This window comes from Scomber japonicus, chromosome 1 (assembly GCF_027409825.1).
Source record: "Scomber japonicus isolate fScoJap1 chromosome 1, fScoJap1.pri, whole genome shotgun sequence".
NCBI classification, from domain to species: Eukaryota; Metazoa; Chordata; class Actinopteri; order Scombriformes; family Scombridae; genus Scomber; species Scomber japonicus.
Window position 1 is genome coordinate 31,187,599 of NC_070578.1, and position 19,825 is coordinate 31,207,423.

General features: G+C 38.6%; 2 protein-coding genes across 2 annotated transcripts in view; both read left to right on the top strand.

Annotated features, from left to right (window-relative positions):
• Nucleotides 1-3,004, top strand: part of myo9aa (myosin IXAa) — a 93,073-nt gene extending 90,069 nt beyond the window's left edge. Inside the window, exons 43-45 of the mRNA XM_053319181.1 lie at nt 795-1,003; nt 1,107-1,249; nt 1,398-3,004. Of these exons, the coding sequence (XP_053175156.1) occupies nt 795-1,003; nt 1,107-1,249; nt 1,398-1,891 (846 nt within the window). The 3' untranslated portion in view covers nt 1,892-3,004. The remainder of the gene's footprint in view (nt 1-794; nt 1,004-1,106; nt 1,250-1,397) is intronic.
• Nucleotides 3,005-5,738: 2,734 nt separating this feature from the next.
• On the top strand, nt 5,739-12,451 carry scamp2l (secretory carrier membrane protein 2, like). The gene is made up of 10 exons (XM_053321983.1): nt 5,739-5,795; nt 6,512-6,589; nt 6,711-6,797; nt 7,663-7,792; nt 7,904-8,032; nt 8,816-8,975; nt 9,355-9,456; nt 10,021-10,138; nt 11,295-11,469; nt 12,261-12,451. The coding sequence occupies exons 1-9, from the start codon at nt 5,739-5,741 to the stop codon at nt 11,448-11,450; spliced, it is 1,017 nt and encodes a 338-aa protein (XP_053177958.1). The 3' UTR covers nt 11,451-11,469; nt 12,261-12,451.
• Nucleotides 12,452-19,825: the final 7,374 nt, after the last annotated feature.

The window sequence follows — 19,825 nt, forward strand, 5'->3', positions numbered from 1 at the left end:
TGAATGTCTTCCTTTTCTCATCCACAAAGCATGAGTCATAACACCACTTCATTTTTGCGTCTATTTTTTGTTTTCTCCCCATCCATGTCTCTACCTTGTCAGGCTCTATCCTGTAGCCGTGTCTTGTGGATAAAAGTTAGTGATATTATGCATCATACAATTGCAACTGCACTTGCAATTGCAATTCTAGTTAGTTATATTATGCTGTGTAGAGTATGGATCATACATCCATAAATTAGTCTTTTAAAGCTTTAGAAATATTAAGCTTTTTAGAAAGTAGTGCCTGAAATGGAAATTGAATGATGCAATTTGAATTTGTTATTTCTTGCTTTTGATAAATCATAAATAACTTTGTCATTAACTCTCACTGTATATTTTCCCAGGCAAATATCTACCAAGTATGATGTTGTTACTAGTTTATTAGTTACTCAGCTAGAAGAAACCATATTGATGCAGCAAACCAGTTGCTAGAATTGACAGACTGTAGTATTAAAACTCATATGACCTTCAAGAACCAGGCATTACTGAATACTTCTCTTTTCGCTTCTCACTTTCCTGCTATGCAGCCATATGCAGCCAAAAAGGTAAAGTTTGTGTGCAGTTGTGCTGATGAGTCATTTAGTCTAGTGTTTTTAAGCTTGGCTGGTCATTTTATGTGGTTCAGCTGCTTGCTCAAAGTGTTCAAATGTATACAGCACCATCACTGTTTTCATTTAGTGCTACTTTTTATGCACCACAAACATGTTTTTCACATTAGTGATTAGACGACATCTGCCCTTGATATGTTTGCACAGGGGAAGGGCCACGTACAGCGACTGAGCTACCACACACCCTCGCCTCCAGTCAGTCCCCGGCTTCCCCCTGTGACGGACGCTGTGATAGAAGAGAGTGAGGGCGAAGAGGCAGCAGACTCGTTTTCTGAAATCTCAGAGCATCAGCAAGCAGCCATGCAGCAGGAAGAGAGAGTGTTGACAGAGCAAATTGAAAGCCTGCAGAAAGAGAAGTAAACATAGTCACTACACTTATAAAAGTGCACTGAATTTACAAAAATGTCTTTACAGAGTTGTTTGTATTATCACTGATCTGGTTAATGTTTGCTTGTGCAGAGAGGAGTTGACTTTCGAGATGCTGACTCTGGAGCCACGAGCATCAGATGATGAGACTCTGGAGTCGGAGGCCTCTATCGGTACAGCTGACAGCTCTGAAAACCTCAATGTGGACTCTGAGGGAACCATATCTGACTTCTGTGGTATGTCACAACATGTAGACAAACATAATGTGCTCATCTAGTTTTCCACTAGGGCCCTATGTGTAGTTATATTTCTGGTCAGAAAAACTAAAAAAAGAATGGAAAAAAGATATTAAAATTTAAATGATGTCTTTGCTTACCCATTCAGAAAGAGGTCCAGTATTGACTTCCCCCTGGCCTCGGAGATCTGACGGGAAGAGCCCCCGACGCCGCACTCTCAGACGGCAGCCTGACTCCCTGGACTCTGTGGACTCCTGCTCCACTGTTTCCTCTTACTCCTCCTCATCACACTTTAACGCTTCGTCCTCCTCCTCCTCTGCCACCACCCGGCGCTTTCGTTTTCACTCTAAATCTCCCTCCTTAGGCTCAGGACCGGCCCAGACTCAGGCCGTGAATGCCTCTCATGCCTCTCGCTGTGACAGCATAGACAGTAGCCCGACAGCAGAACCAGAAGGCGCTTATGACGAAAGGCCCCAGTTTACCAGCCGAGGCACCTTCAATCCAGAGAAAGGCAAACAGAAACTTAAAGGGGCCAAGCATTCAACCCTGAGGCACACCAGAGACAGCAGTGGACACAGCAGGGACCCACCAGACATACCGCAACAGCTGGTATTGTACGGCAGTAATGAATTCATGGTATGAAGGATACTGGGACACCAAAGCACTCCCTATTCAACTCCCTGGCAGGCATGTTCTGAATGGGAGGTGACACGATGGCCACTCCTCAAAGCACTCTTGCTTAGCCTTTCTTTGTTGAAATCTGCAGAGAATTGTCCCCAAGTGCCGTGTACAGTGTTTCCACCTCCAGAGGGGGAAGATGTTTTGGCAGAGGGACATGAATGAGTGGAAGGGCTCCTCTTCTGTGGACTAAACTGTCACCCGAGCTCTCACAGTGCCTTGGCAGCTCTTTTCTCAGCGCCAAGAGGAGACGCAGCGAGCAGGAGGACAGAGTAAAGGGAATGTTGGAATACGCGAATGACCACTCAGCATCAGGGAATGTTAAGGAGCTGGAAAGCTGAAGCAGTGTACCACAGTAAATAAGAAGAAAACCAGACAACGTCAGGAGTCGCTGATGTTGCAGTGAACTTATAGCTCACAATTATTAGCTGCTTAATGAGTTTACAGTTCATAACAATCAGTGTAAACAGTGGTTGCTCTGTTATTACAAATGTATTTTTCCCTTACATTTATTTAATAAATTTTAATGTCACAGAAATTCTTTATAGCATATAATATACAGGTATAAATACTGTACAAAGCCGGAACACCAGCCTCTGCTGGGTAGTTGAAGTCAAATATTTATCTTTTTTTTTTTTCTTTTTTTTTTGAGTATCTTGGACAGAGATGTACGGATTTGGGCAGTGGATGATTTATGTGTGTGTACATGTGCCAAGCGCTCATGAGTGACTGTACGTATGTGTGAGAAAGAGAAAAACCACTCCATGTGTTTTTAAGTTTTGTGCTGCTTTTTCCCTCTCCAAGGGAAATACCGCCATCAAAGGGACCAAGTTAGCTGGTGTGTATTCCAGCCAAGGGGATCCCAGCTCTGTAAAGAATGTCGGATGTGTATAAAATCCCTGCATTCACTGCTTAACAGCCATACAACACTTGTAATGTACAGTACAGTTCATATGTACAGTATAGTGAACAAAAATGCCATTCTATTCTTAAAATCTATTGTTGCCCCCCACTCCCAAATCCTTCTCCACCTCCTGTCTTTGAAGTGTTTGCTCAATAGCAACCAACAAGACCATAAAACCATCATGTCTTCTGTCTTTATTATTGATAAATGTTTACATGTGTTATTTGAGTATGTTCTTCCATGTTATCGGTTATTTATGTCAAAGTAGTTGACACTTTCTAGTTTGTGAATATTGAAACAAGAAAAAACTGCATACACTGCTGGACTATTTATTAGTTCACAACACCTAATGAAACACTCCAGCAGTAGGTGAGCCAGTGTGCAGGAGTTTTTTTTATTGTTTCAAGTTGCACTTTTCTCCAAAAAACCTCTTGCATATTTCTGCAGTTTGTACAGAGATTTTTATGCCTCTGTGCCACCCACAGCCATGGCCGTCCCATTCTCGTGAACGCAATATCTCAGGAATGCCTTGAGGGAATTTCTTCAAATTTGGCACAGATGTTTCCACTTGGACTCAAGTATGAACTGATTAGAATTTGGTGGTCAAAGGTTAACGTCACTGTGACCATACAAAACAAGACAAGTTTTTGGCCATAACTCAAGAATTCATATGCTAATTATAACTAAGTTTCACACGTGTAATAGGATAAAATGATGAAGTGATGCCATTTTATATCCAAATAGTCTCTAAGTGAAGACAGCATGTTTCTTACTGGAAATTATGATTAGAATCATACATGTCAGTAGAGTGATAACTTCCATTTAGCCAGAAAATATACTTAATGTGTTATATTAAATTAATTTAAAGTCTTCACTACAAATATGAGTCTGGGTCGACATGGATGCAAACTGAAACTTGACTGGTTGACGGAGCTTTAGACAGTGTTTCTAGTTTTTACTAGTTTTGTGAATTTTGCAATAGCACAGTCAATGAAGTGTTGTATATGAAATGTGTCACCTGAAAAAAATTGACATTACTAGAGGCCAGTTATAATGATCCATGATCAATAATTGATCATGAATATCCAATAGAGAGGGAAATGTGACCCACTACAATGTTGAGGAAGAGAATAAATTGTTCTCAAATGCATATAATCTACTTTATTTTACAATCATTTGGCTTAAAACACATTTTGGGATCCAGTAACATACTTCCCCAGAGCGCTCTTTTTTTCCTAGGAAAGCGAAGTTATAACCCAGCCTACTCTGTTTCTGATTGGCTAGCACTCGTTGCCTTGGTTAGGTTCAGGAATGAAGATCGAGATTGGTTAAAGTTGGGGTAAGAATGTCAGGGTAAGCCAATCAGATGTAGAGTAGGGCGGGTCATGACTTCGCCATCCTAGGAAACGAACTACGGCGTGCTTGACATGGACAAAAATCCTAAAAACAGAGATCCTTATGACATAAAACACATGATGATAATTGTACCTGCATGTGAATTGTGTAAAGTTTATTTTATCCCTGGAGTGATAGCTGGAAATAAAAACCAGACTGTAATTTATTAGAAAATTAATTCACACACTGTTTATTAGCTCTCGTGATTATAATGCAACATTTGAGTCAGATAGACATCAGTCATTAACTACTTTACCACTCTTTGCTTTGGTAGCAGAATACAGGTCCCAGGTGTCTGTTTCCATTTGTGTTTATCTGTAATTTTAACAATTCCTACACCCTGTTATTAGGATGAAGCATAGATTGTATACAGCTATATTATATAAATCTATCAGTCAGCAATTTAACGTAGCCTAGCCATATGTAGGCCTATTGTTATTATCTTTATTTACCATGTTTTAATTGTATATTTGCAGCCTGAACATATACAGTCGCTGGCCTTAATTAGATACACCTGTGCAATCTAAATCAATCAAATACTACAGCTCTGCTTTAAATTCTACTTTTTTTTTTAAGTTTCTACATTTTCAGTTTTTGTTAACACTGTCCAAAAAGGGATAATTATACTTTATGTTTATTATTGAGGTCATTGTGTGTGATAAGGATGTACTGGGGTGCATTATACTGGGGTGTTCCTAATACTTTGCCCCCCTCATGTATGTTAATGGAGTAGACAAAATATTAGGATCACCAGTCAATATAATGCACCCTAATACACCACCATCACCCACTACGACCTCAATAATAAACATAAAGCAGAATTATCACCTTCCTGACAATGTATAAGCTTCATGAATGTAGAATTAATAGCAAAGCTGTTGTAATTGCATTGCATAATTTATTTATTTTATTTTTTCCCCAAAATTCTTTATTCTTTCTCACAACAGAACAAACATAGAATAAACAACAACAATAAAATATTAAATATCAAGGAAGTGTAAATTGAAAAATAAAACGTTTTCAATATAATATAATAGGCTATAAATAAAGAATAGTAAATGAATAAAAAATGGTATAAGTGACAAATATCTTCAATTAAAACACTTTGAATAGAATTCAATGACAGATATACTTTTCTTATTAGTTACACATTTTAGAGACTCAAAATAATATTTTATTTCAATTTAAAATAAATGATGGGGTTGTTTTTGATGTTTTGGCCTTGTGGATATGACATTTTCCTAACAAAATAAAAAGGTTAAACAATGTTACTAATATTGTTACTTTGAAATACAAAACCGGAAATAATGTATTTTCCTTCAATACAAATCTTATTTGAAGTTTTGATTAATTGATTAGATTTTGACTCGCGACAATCTCCGGTGACGCTGTTCACCTATCGACTGACGCATGCGCAGATGCCGGGTACCGTCAGGCTCAGCAGCAGCAGCAGTGCAGAGAGGAGACCGGAGCTGTTGATTTGTTTATTCCAGAACAACATTTTCCTCTACGATGTCGGGATTTGACAGCAACCCCTTCGTTGATCCAGTGGACGTAAACCCCTTTCAGGTGGGACTGTCGTGTTTGTTTAGTTTTATTCTGTGTATGAAGCTAGTATTTTTTTAAAAAGCTTTGTCGTCTTTAAGGCTGTAAGAGAATATGCTGCAACCAAAACCTGTTTGGTTGGTTGCTGGGTTTGGCCTGAGCATTTCCTGGCTAAGAATTGAAACTATTATAAAGTATAAGTCATTGTAGTACAATTATAGGCCATTTCTTAAAAAATAATCATACAAAGAAGGTGTTGAAGGTGTGTGGGAGCTTTTAACTCACCTGCGCAGGTAAGCAGACCCACGAACAGGTGCCTGCTGATACTCCGCCACCAACTGTGACTCCTCCTCAGCACGCCATTGAAAAAAAACAGAAGATTGATTTTTGTAAACCATGATCCTTAAGGGGAAATAGTTATTTGTAGTCTTCAGCTTGTGTTTGGTGACATGCATGTATGTCTTTTTTGTTTGTTGTTGACATATTTACACAATGACAGATCAGTTGTGTTTGTTTAAACTTTAAAATTGTAGTTTAACCAAGTCAAAAAAAGTGCTCCCGGGCCAAGAGTCTATTAATAGTTAATGTAGTGTTAGGCAATTCAGCATTCAAGTTTTCTTCCTGGACTGGTTGGGACTCTCTGGGCCACTGCCTACTCCACACCTACCTCTAAATAAAGACTTCCAAGTGGTTGAAGCATATCAGCAATACATGTAAATATCAACATCTCTTTTTATTAGGATGCCTCAGTCACACAAGTCACCAGCGGAGCCACTGAAAGCATGGGGGAGTTCAACCCATTCTCTTCAACCGAAATGGTGCAGTATGCTTCTTTTGGTTTTGTCACATGTTTATTAATGTAATGTATAGATGTTCCATCAGTGAAAGGTCATTTGATGATTTTTAAAAAAGCTGTATTCCTTTCAATTTCTTTCACAGGGAAACAACTCTGACACGACCATCCCCATCTCTGCTGCCTCATCTCAACCCGCCATACTCCAAACGTCTTCGGAGCAGAGTGCACGAGTGAGTTGGATTAACACAGATACACACACACACTCACTCTCACACTCACACACACAGATAACCAGAGGTTGTGAAGTTAAACTTAAAAGGATAGATTAACATTGTTTTAAGTGTGACTTAACAACAGTCAGGTGTCCATATGAACACTAATCACACTGTAATTATTCCTCCTGTTCATACTGGCTATTAAAAGATTCCCTTCAAATGTGCTTTCAGTGTAAGTGATGGAGTCAAAATCCACAGTGTGTCCACCCACCCACACAGCCATTATTATTATTATTATATGAGGCTTCAGCAGCCTGAGTTAGTCTTAGCAAGTGGATTTAGCAAGGATTTGAATGGCCACGTTACGTATGAACAGGAGGAATGATGACAATAGTGTTTTTACTTACAGTTAGCTTCAGGTTAGAGCTGACACAAATTCATGATTCACTGATAAGTCAAGAGACAGAAAATGTAAATACTTTTCATTATTGATAATTTGTTGTTTTTTTAAATGTATTTATTCAATGTACACCACTTTCTGACATTAAAGGCTAAACAGTCTATTAATTACTCAGAAGATAAACTGACAATTAAAATAGACATTAGTTGCAGCCCTACTTGAGTCAGTATTTAACATCTAATCAAGTTGGAACTGAGGGTAACTAGTCAGTAGATCAGAATTAGAAAATCTCAGTAAATGTTGATCTTTGAAGGTGGAGGTGAAGTCTAGCACAGCTGAATTAGGTGTGGGCTAGATGCACCCTTGTGTGTAGTTCATGAATTTCTCATCTACAGGGAGGAAAAATGTTGCAGGGGGTCACAGGGATCCATTGACATTATTTGACAGTGTTTAAAGTGCAGCTCTTCTATCACCCACCAGGCAGCTGCAACTGCTGGTCAGGCTAACTTGATCAAACAGCAGGAGGAGCTGGAGAAGAAAGCAGCAGAGCTGGAGAGGAAGGAGCAAGAGCTTCGGAACCAGGCTGCAGGCTCGGCATCGAATTCGGGCAGTAAGTAGCTACAATTTGTGACTGCGTGTAGATTCATGTTGTTTATCTGAACAAAAATAATTGATACAAAATTTAAAAAGTTTATTGAGTCGGAAAATCTTTGTCTGTCAGCCAAAGAGAACAACTGGCCACCTCTTCCTAAGATCTTCCCTGTGAAGCCGTGCTTCTATCAGGACTTTGAGCAGGATATCCCAGAGGAATACCGCAGGATCTGCAAGAGAATGTACTACCTCTGGATGTGTAAGTACTGCTGCATGCAGCATTTCCTTAATACTGACCTTCTTACACAACAAACTGGGTTTTTTGTGAATAAGACAATCATTTATCTTTCGGATAATGTAGTTGATATTTGATGGTTTTGTATGTAAATGAGCTGATCTCCTTTTTAAAACTCTGGATCAAATTATTAGGTAATTACAGATGTATATATTAACACTTCCTGCTTTGTTATTGCTTTTGAGCTGAAGATGGATCAGTATTACTGCACATTGCATTATTATGTCTGCTTTTTCACGTCATGACTCCAAAATAATGATGATGCACAATATATTTCTATTTCTGATTGGTTAATATTCATTAGTAGACCATCTGAAAAACCCTGACAGTTTAGACAATGATTTTACACATTTAATATTAAACTTACACGAATCCTGAACACACTGTTGTTGAATTTTTATTAGAAGATGTTGAACATTTTGAACATTTGAGGATAGGATTTTGCAGATATTGATACACTCCAGTTCCACACTTCCAGCAGAGGTCAGCCCACTCCACTCATACTGGCAAACCCTTACACCGATCACACATACTACACATCAATAATGTCTGTCACCTTTAATTAATTATTTGATCGAAGCATCACTCAGTTCTAGTAATGCCTACAAAACGAGACCGAGAGAAGATGAAAATGATGTATCAGAAAAATATTTTTCAAAAACAAAGAGCATTGTGTTTGACGTCTTTAACGACACCTCCCACTCCACCAGTGTTAGTCCCGCTCATCAGTTGTCTCTATGTCTCCAGTCCACAGTGCCACTCTGTTCCTCAACGTGTTGGCCTGCCTGGCGTACTTCACTGTAGAGCCTGCTCGCGGTGTAGACTTTGGTCTGTCCATCCTCTGGTTCATCCTCTTCACCCCTGTGTCCTTTATCTGCTGGTACAGGCCTGTTTACAAGGCCTTCAGGTACAGTACACTGTTTTAATTAGCCTTGTGCTAGTAAATATTCTAAGATTTGCATTAAATTGCTTGGAAATAGTTAAGCACTTTTTAAGTCAATACGTTAATAAGTGTTGTCCCTAGACTTATATCCCTGTCGGAGAAGAGCAGCATCTGAAATAGTATTTACACCTTCACTCAAATAATACTTTGTACATTTGGAGTAATATGAGCAAAATAATGTTCAGATTTTAAAGACTGTTGTTTTGTTTCTTTGGTCTGGAAGGAACTTTCACTGCATTATGCATTGAATTGTCACATTTTTTGACTTATGTAATCGAATAGACCTCATAAATACTAGATAACAATAATAACAAGTCCTTTGTGTGTCTATTTTCTTCCCTAGGTCTGACAGCTCCTTCAGCTTCTTTTTCTTCTTTTTCGTCTTTTTCTTCCAAGTGGCCGTGTACATCATCCAGACTGTGGGGATCCCCAGTTGGGGAAACAGGTCAGTGGGAATCTTTTTAACTGAATCATCATCTGCATGTTGAATGAAAGCCTGAGCGTGTGGGGTTAATGCATGAGACAATTTTTCATCGCTTACATTGGTATCTAGATTCATTAGTAAGAATGAAACATTCAGCTTTGGGTAGTAAATGTGGGTGTGCACGGGTCCATGTGTTTCTTCATTCACACCTCTTGTGTCTTTCTGTGTGTATTCCGGCCTGTATCTCCTCTCTTGCGTCTCTTTGACAGATTCCTGCTGCCCTAACTTGTCAGGGGTGCTGCTTTGTAAGTGTGTGGAACTTTTCCTTTTCCGTTTCTTTTCTATTTCATGTAATATATTAGAATTTTCAGTTTTCCATCATTCAGTTTTTCAAACTTCATGCTTTTCCATTGGTCACTGGGGCAAGATATGATGTTGGTATATTTCTTTTTGATTCAATAATTTACAGTATTTTTCTTTAATAACAACTGAATGCTGTTGTATACTGTACAGGACTCACTCACTGAAGAGAAAATGTAATATGACACATGGTCATTTGTGTTTGTGTGCCTCTTTTGTTTACAGTGGATGGATTGTGTCCATCAGCGTGATTGGCTCAAACTTGGCTGTTGCCGTGGTTATGATGGTGGTGGCCGGTTTTTTCACTGTAAACTCTGTCCTGGCCATTATCCTACTGAAAATGGTATGTTAATATAACAATTTCACTTCACAACAGAGAATACTGGGCTATGATGCATATGTGTACTTTGCAGATAACGTGGCTACCATTTAAATATTAACCAGTAGAGATTAATATGCTATGTGTTTCTGAGTAGGTTATATAACGCGCCCATTTGTGAATTGCAGTCTACACAAGATGACAGTGCCTTGTAATTAATTGCACTTGCCTAAAATAGAAAGTCAAACATGGCACGTCATATAAATACTTTGTATAAATATGGGTATTCTCACTGTGGCTTCATCTTGCTCATTTTGTTTCCTACTCAGCGAGGGTGTGTGAGCAGATCAGAGAAAAACATAATCAGAAAAACTAAATATAGTGGTATAGCTGTAATGAAAGGGCAACTTAGACAGCAGAGGGAATATGTGAATTGAGAAACTGTTGATGGTTTATAAAGGTGCAAAAACTTCCAACAAATCTCATCAAGCTGAGCCTCCAAACTATTTATTTGGACAAGTCAACCACAACATAGCACACCACAAGGGTAGTGAAAGAGAAAAGGAAATGGAGACACAAAAAAATCAATTATTACGCTATATGCTTTCTGTGATTTTTTTTTGGGCAATTGTGAGTTCACTATGGGCAATGTGTGAAGCCTTTATTTCATTCAACCAGCGAACCTGTGCTCTTTTCGGAATCTGAAGAACTTGTGGCACTATTGCCTCTCCATACCGACCAAAAAACTGCAGAAAGCATACTGTATGTCTCCACTAAGGTTTCTTTAAATAATAGAAAATGTGACTTTTTTGGTTTGCATGTGGATCCAGATCTGCCAATACAAGCTCGCCAGAGAAAGCAAAACAGCAAAAGCGTGTTGCATTAATAGCAAATTTTTCTTTACCCATGGTATAACCTTCCACACAATTTGATTGAAAGCTGTGGCATTAACAAACACATAATGTGACCAAATGTGCAACAGACATGACTTGCCTATTCAGAAGCCATTTAGCACAATTTCGACAATTTGCTGTGGCTTTCCGCACTTGCAAATCCCTCTAATGTGCCAATTCCAAGTGAGAGCTGACACATTTTGCACTTACAGTTGTGACTCGACATTTCTTTCGATTTATAAACCTGTCACTGATCTAACCTGTGTCCCTCTTCCCCATTCACAAAGGTCCACTCAAAGTACAGAAGGACGGGTGCCAGCTTCACTAAAGCCCAGCAGGAGTTTTCCCACGGAGTCCTGACCAACCGAACGGTCCAAACTGCTGCAACCAGCGCTGCCACCTCTGCTGCTCAGGGAGCCTTTGGCAGGAACCAGGGAAATTAAGCCCTCCCCTTCATCCTTGGTGACTCAGACTAGTCTTTTCTCTGACCAGAGTTCCAGACTAGTCCAAAATCTCTTTTCTGTTTTAGGGTGGATGGGGATGTGATTATTTATTGAAAAGCGCCTAAAAACAAGTAACTTATAACCAAGCAGCATCTTGTGTCCACATCTTTGTGGCATATGTTCAACAGATCAGCCTATTTGAGGTGTCTCAAATATCTTCTATATAATATCTAATCTTATAAAGCAAAACATGTAACAACTTGCACATGTCTCAGCTGTATTTGCACTCCCCATTACCCTCATCAATATACAGCATGTTTAAAGATCAGACTATCAAAAGATTATGGGAAACTGAAGCAGTGGCTATGATAAAAGAAAGAAATGTGCAACACTTCATCCTAAAATAACCCCCGGAATTAATTTAATATTAGACAAACTAAGGATATAAATGTGAAAGTATCTGAGGTGCACTACTAAAAAAAAGAGATATGGCCAAGTAAAAGTGCATTTATTTGAATTCTGTCACTGTTAAAGTATTAGGACTTTCCATCTCCCTGTTAGTGTACAGTAGAGATAACAGTCTCGGGTCTCAAAGATAAGCACTGTGCATAGAGTTCAGGATATATAAAAAGCATACTTGACGTGAGAATGTTTTTCTGTCAGTGAGTGATGGATCCCTATAATGTATGTCTACGTATTTGTGTCACTACAGCAGCATAGAAAGCTTTACAGGGTAACCAGTCTTTAACTCTTTAACAAACCTCTTGATGCTACTAAATTCTGATTGTTTCATTGTTTTTGTCTTCTCAGGCAATCAGACTAGTCACCCTGTAAAATGAGATGCAGCTTGATGATTGTACCGAAGTGAGAAGTGAAGGTTGTACTCTAACACAACATGTTACACTACTGATGAATAGAGTACTGTTTGACTGTTGCTCACTACATTTTAGGTTTTCCATGTGTATATTACTGTATAGGATAAGCTGATGATTAATGAAGGGATAAAGGGTTTTCTTTTTACTGTTTTAATCAGCTTTCTAATTTAAGTGAGGCAAAAAGCTCTTCAGATGGTCAAATGAAGACAGGGGTGTAACTGGGGTGTCGCATTTTGAATTCATGTTGTAAAGCTTACCGTACTGTTTTCTGCAGTAGTATGGAGCTTTGCTGTGGTGAAAATGAAAGACAGGGTGCAGGTTTACTTATGTGATGTTACTGACATAAATAATTTAAGCGTATTTGCCAGGAAAGAGTGCATTAATGAGCAGAAAGAACACTGTTTATCTGTTGATTATCCATTTGTTTGACTTTGCATCAATGGGAATTGTATTGCAGACAAAAGTCAGGTGTTACTGAATAGTCGCAGATAGTTTTTATTTTGTAGCAGAAACTACTTATTGTTAGGTATTAGCTTTTTCATGTTTTTACTTGTGAATATATATACACTGTAAAAGTCTAAAATCTTGTTACTTTAACTCTGAATCACTGTTTAACTGTAACCTCGGTGCCTTAAGCAGATGTAACCTACCAATGTTTGTGTGGGGATTTTTTTGCACAAGGCTGTTTAGTTATTAATGTTTTGTTTTATTTTTGTTTGTCTTTCCATAAGGATTTGTTTTATGAAGTTTCACCTTAAGTATGTGCATTATGGTGTGTTGTATGTATATATTGGTGATCTATTTAAAATATATTTACAGGAGGGGCATTGTTGGAAATTGGTTTTTAGTCTTAACAATCAATAAATTGTTGATTCTCTTTTGGACTTTGGACTGTGTTTAATATTGTTTGTTAAGTAAAGGGTTTTCATCTCTCCTTAGTGTTTTGGCTACAATGTGAAAACACATGAGGGTAAGGTGCAGAACCCCAAGGGTCATGCCAAGATTTTTTAAGTGTGGATAGAACGATGTCTTACATTATTATCATTATTATTTGGATTGGCAGAGACTTTAACTCAAAATGTAATAGGGACCCATTGGCACTGATGTTCAATGAAAATCTAAAACAAACAAGCAAAAAAAAAACAGCAGCTGCATCTGCATGTACCTTTCTGGGAAGGTGAGCAGGTACAGTCAAGGTACCTGTTGTCCTAGTTTAAGGGGACATACGGCAGCCCAGGACTTACTGAAACATGTCAAAGTAAGTAAATGTTTTGTTTTTTAGCAACCATAACATTATTTTTTCTATCACATTCATTGATATACTCTGTTGCATATTAAAGGAGTAGTTCTCATTTTTCAAATAAAATTCTTTTCCACTAACTGTATCACTAGAATGGATATGTAGAAGTAATTTTGTCTACCCACACGGTTGTGGATGTGCTACGTGGCTATAGTTGGGTGGATGGTTATCTGAGCACAGCTAGAACCACGTGAGAAGGCTGCCATTACTGCTGACCTACATACCACTTTAGAGGTAAGCGTGAAACTATATACATATTTTGGAAATTGATGAATTGTAACAGTTGTTAATAATGTAGCGCTACTCATCAATTTCTTGGATAATTTCCATTGCTTATACCACAATACCAGTTAAAATACCAGAAATAATGTAGTAAAACTGAGACATTTAATTGAACTTGACCCAGAAAAGTAACGTTTTTCCCCCCCTCTGGAGTGTGTGGACCAACATGACATCAGGAGCCTGCTGTGTGTCTTGATGGATGTACCCAGTGCAAATTTCAAATTTTTTGAACTTCAACAAGATCATGTGTAACAGTATGGTGCTCAGCTTGCTGCTGTGGGGAGCTGTGGACTCCACACATGACACAATTCTTTTAAAAGTGGCTTCTCCATGTGGCAGCTGTAGAAACTTCAAAAGTCACCCACACTCTGTTCCACAACATACCAGCAAGGAGAGAAGACTACATTACTGTCACCAAATCTACTGTCTTCCCTTTATCATCCTGTGGCCACCAGTGGATCAAGAACCTGCATGTGGTAGTGAGCAACCTAGCAGTCTGTCCATCACTTCACTAGTATTTGAAAGAGAAAGAAACTCCCAAACCCTGGGACAGCATTCTTCGACACAGTAGAAGCACTCATCTTGGCCGAGATACAGTTGTACACGACTTTCACCAGGACCTTCAGTCCCTTTCGGAGTTTCCTCAGCAAAGAATTGTCTGAGTTAATCAAGACAGTGATTCAAATGGGTGGCACTGAAAATTATCATCACAAAACTCATGTCACTACTGATTGGGCCTAATTTATGTATACACTCTTAATGGCGACTAGGTTAATTCTTCAACCATTGTTCATGCATTAGAATTATGATAAATTTGGATACAAGAGACTTGCATTTACTGTTAAGATTTTTTTTTGACAGTGTCTACTTTGAGGTCCTCCAGGACACTACCATACTGCAGCTAACCAAACCTGATGTAACTGATACAAGGAACTGGCTTCAACCACAGGACACTGACGTCAACTTGGGTCAGTCCTCAACATAGTTAGTAATTTACAATGATCATTTTGCAAATTATGGTCCAGTATAAACAGGAAATATAATTTTATTGCACACACTATTTATGGCTTACTATTCCACTGTCCATAGCAGTGTTGAGCTCCGAGTCCTTGAGTTTAAAAGGGACTGCATGCATTGACTGTCAAACATTGTCAGAAAAATGCCGGAGAAGAGCCCATCTTATATCCAATATCCAACTCGTAAGCAGATGGCATGTCTGGACCTTCTGTCATGTTCGGACACCAAGACAGGTGCAGGAGGCAGATGAAATGTCATTTCTGTAGGACAAACACCTGACAGGAGGCGTTTCTGCTTGTAGGATCTGAACTAAAGTAAGAGGTCCTCACTCAAAAATATTGTGAATATTTAGTTGAACTATCAAACATAATGCTGTAAACACGGTCAATGTATTACAGCCAGACATTTTTTGCTCCACCTTTTAGACCTATATGTGTTCTGTGCAGTCTTTTCTTTTTTCTTTTTCTAATAAGGATGAAATGTGTGTGTGTGGATTGTCATTTTATCTTCTCTGTTCTGTGTACAGTGGCTCTTGTTGTATAAGAATAGACTTTGACACTATTGAACATTATAACCAAATGTAGTTACAATAGTGATTTTGTTCACTATTATAACCATAACAGGTTGTTGATATAATGTTACGGTTTATCAATATATTTATCATTAGGTATAGGTATATGTCATTCTCCAACAATTTGAGGCCTTCCTGTCCCTTGAGAGCAGAAGCAAGGAGTTCCTCTCTTTTTTTGCCGATGCAATAGAGGCTGGAGATCTTCTTTTGTGGTTTGTTTAACAAGCCCCTATCCACAGCTTTAGGCTTTTTGCCAGAAGCTGCTTATTTTGTCCCATGTACAGGCCTCTGTGGAGAGAGTCTTATCTTTTGAACAAGGAAGTGGAGACTTGCGACACAGGCTTGTGTGTGTGATTATGTCACTCCACATAGGGAAAGGGGTGATGTTGCTAGACACACACTGTTGTATTATTGCATTCAGTTCAAAATTTAATTTGCGTGTAACCTAATAAGGAAATGTTGTCTTGTATTTCTGATTTGTCCAAGTTGGAACAGACTGTCTGTGTTTAGTCAGTCATGTGATAAGCCTTGCCCTATTGCCCGAGTCATGTTAAATGCCACACCACATCATCAAGCAGGTAAATCTAGTAACTCATTTGCCTAATTCAGCAAATTGTACGAAGAAAAATGTCAGTGTTTTTTTTTTTGTTTTTGTTTTTTTGGATCATTGTCGTATCATGTATGTTCTAACTCTCTCGCACACAGCACAGCCTCCTCCCTTTGTACACATCAGACAGTGTTGGCAGACACCGTTGGCCAATTAAGAGTTAGGAGATATGAGGGCAGAATGGTAGTAATGTGATATGGTGTGGTAATATCAAGTCGTACCATTCCACCAAGGTATGAATTTTTTCTTTGTATTTCCTTTACTTTCAGGAAAGGCTTCTTCTATTTCCGATATTATGCCTTCCTTCATTTGGCTGTTAAGTGTTTCTTCTATGGTTCACCATTACCCTGACTTACATATCTATCACTTTCTTCCAGAAATTTCTCCCAATTAGACTTTCTAAAAGATCAATTTTCCACCCGTGCTCTCGAAGGTCAGTGAAGTAGCAATATTCATCTTGCACCAAACTGGGTAATGATCACTCCCTGTAGTTCCTTCTTGGCACTCTGTCCAATCACATACTGACGCTATAGTCTTTGATACAAGTGTGAAGCTCAAGCACAGATTCTTTTCCTGTTTTAAGATCTATTCTTGTGTTATTGCCATCATTTAACTGAATTCATTTCATCAAGCAACTCTTCTATTATCTGACTATAGGTGTCTCTTCTGTCACTCCTCCACAATGTGTCATGTCCATTAAAATCCTTTCCCAAAAGTAAAGGTAGTACATAGAAGAAAGTCTTGCCATAGTGGGATGATAAGTGTGAGGAACCAGTGAGAGAGGTGTTTAAATAAGTGAAAAGAACTCATAATTTTCAACATGTGATTCAGTAGCAAGTCCAGACAGTAGTAAGACAGACAAAAAGGACACTCTGGAGAAAGTACTGTGATACAATTGTAAAACTCGGGATGATAAAAAGGATGCAAGGGGGCAGGAGGGAGTGGAGTTACCTGGTTCTGACTGGTGGAAATGAGGCTGTAACACATAAGGAAAAGGCTGAGTTAATAGCAAACACTTTTATTATGGTGTATAGCTGTCTGAAGAAAGAAAACGAGGCCAAAAGAAAAAAAACACTGAAAACATGAAGGCTTTATGTAGAAAACATAGTATTGATGGTGAGCAAAATGTCCCTTTCAGCATAAGCATGAGAGAATCAAGAAAAGCACTAGATAAAACAGGACAGACTGCATCTGTTAAAGATGAAATAAGTTATGGCACTCTGTTAAAACATCTAAGTGTAGGAAGTCTGGAGAAATTATTGCTGCTGTATAACAAAGTGTGGGAAGAGGGAAGAATGCCAGGGAGCTGGAAGGAGGCGATAATTATTCCAATAAGGGAACCAGGAAAAGATGCCAGCAGGCCTGAAAACTAGACGGAGTGCCTTCACATCACACATCTGTAAATTTATGGAACGTATAATAAATCAGACGTTTATGTACTTCTTGAAAAAAAAAAAAAGAAACATGGCGGTTACATATCAAAGCAGATTCAGAAAAAGAAGGAACACTTCAGATCTAGTGTTGTGTCTACAGGATGAACGGGTAAATAAAGAGACAATAGCTGCAGTGTTTTTTGTGTTGAGAAAGTCTATGATATGTCATGAAAATAGGTGCACTTAGTGGGAATTGGGGGGGGGGGGGGTTATGTTATCAAGAGTTATCAAGCCAATGTTGTAGAAAACAGGTCACCCCAGGGTAGACCACATTTATTTTACATTACGATAAATTATATATTTATAAATATTCCAGTGGATATGGGGAGATCACTCTTGGCAAATGAGTCTGCTTTGTGGAAAAGAGGGAGAAATGCCGAACATATGGTTAAGAAAATGCAAGATGGAATTGATCAAGATGAAAAGTGGGGAGCAAAATGGGGAGTTAAATTTTCTGTGGAAAAAAAACTCCAAAAGTAACTCAGAGAAGGTTATTTGAATCTGTATGGTGATAACTTTGTGCATTTAACGATCTGATATTAACATGGAGAGTGCATATGAGATATGTAGTTCATAAATGTAAAAAAAAGTGATAAATGTCATGCAATGTCTTGTAGGATTGAAGTGGGGAATGGATATTGAATCCATGAAATATATTTATGTAGCCAGTGCTTGCAGGCCTTGATATTATATGAGCTCAGGCTCTAAGAGGGTGTTTAGGAGCAGTTAGATCTTTGCCAGTGTGTGAACTTGCAAGTTTAAGCTGGTGAAATATCACTGTGGTATGTTGAAAACAACTGATAGCCAATTACTGAGTCAATCTAACAGAGCATGGAGATAACTATCCAACAAAAAGGGTGCTGCAGACATGCTGGAAGAAGGAGAGGACACATAAAACAAGCTTTGGTTGGAGAGGACATCAAATGGAAAAACATACAGGAGTCTATGATAAATACTTTGGCACAATTTTAGTGAGGCCTGATATACTTATCTGGGAACTGGAAAATCTGGTTGTAGATCTGGAATTACTTAAAGTTAAGTAAAACAGTAATATGACTGCTGATTTAATTAGTGGATACTGTTCATACAGGGGTTGTAAGTATAAAGATAGTGTTCAGATATTTACAGATAGATCAAAGGATCTGTGAAAGTGCTTTATAACCGAGTGGAAATTCACAAGGGAACATCTGGTTGTTTAAGTGTGTGTACTTGTGAATGTTTCACCTTACTGATGGCACTAGAATGGATTTAACAGGTTAGTTCCAGCAAAATATTAATATGTAGTGATTCTGCTTTGGTCCTCACAAGTATTAAGACAGATACAGCCAGAAGTCATCAGGATCTGCTTTATGAAAAATAGTCTATAATCTCAAGAATAGTACATTCAGGTATCCCTGGAAATAGAGTAGAAAAAACTGACAAAAAAGGCAGTCAAAAAAGCAATTGTTGAAATCAATATAAAATGATCAAAACCAAAATGAAAAGGCATAGTGTTGAGAAAGTAAATCAGCAGTGGACACAGCTTTGGGTTAATGCAATAAAAGGGGGACATTTACATCAATCCAAAACATAATAGGTTAGGTATATTAAGAAGTAGGAGAACAAAAGACAAAGGTCAACTAATAAAAACCAGGCTGAGAAATGGACACAGCAACCTTAAGAGGAAAATAGGAAAATATCCAATGGATCTTAGCGATAGATGCCATGAGGCTGAGACATTTTGGCATATACTTACATGCGAGAAATCAATCAATCAATCAAGCTTTATTTATATAGCGCCAAATCTCAATAAAAGTCATCTCAAGGCACTTTTCACATAGAGCAGGTCTAGACCGAACTCTTTAATTTAATTCAAAGAGACACAACGTTCCCACATGAGCAGCACTTGGCGACAGGTAATGGGAAGAAACCTCAGGCAGAATTTGGCTCTAGGTGGGCAGCCATCTGCCTTGGCCGGTTGGGGTTGAGGGAGAGAGAGAGAGAAAAGGAAAGGAAAGGGAGAGAAGGATAAATAAAGAAGAGAGGGAGAGATGATAGAGAGAGAGGCACAGTGACAGACAATCAATCAACATTTGAAATAATAGGAGTGTTGACAGCAGTGAGGAGCTCCAAACATCCCCAGCGTCCTAATATCGACGCCCCGAGGCTACCTGTGAGATGAGAGAGCACAGAGAACTCCAGGGAAGAAGTTTAAATTACTGAAATGCATTAGTAGGACATGAATGTGAATGGATAGAGAGAGAGAGAGGAGGAGAGAGGAGCTCAGGATAAACTAGGGTCTAGTCCAAGG

Coding starts and splice junctions, on each gene's coding strand:
- scamp2l (XM_053321983.1), top strand. CDS start 5,739: ATGTCGGGATTTGACAGCAACCCCTTCGTTGATCCAGTGGACGTAAAC. Junction 8,033..8,815: donor AATGTACTACCTCTGGATGT/GTAAGTACTGCT, acceptor CTATGTCTCCAG/TCCACAGTGCCACTCTGTTC. Junction 10,139..11,294: donor CCATTATCCTACTGAAAATG/GTATGTTAATAT, acceptor CCATTCACAAAG/GTCCACTCAAAGTACAGAAG.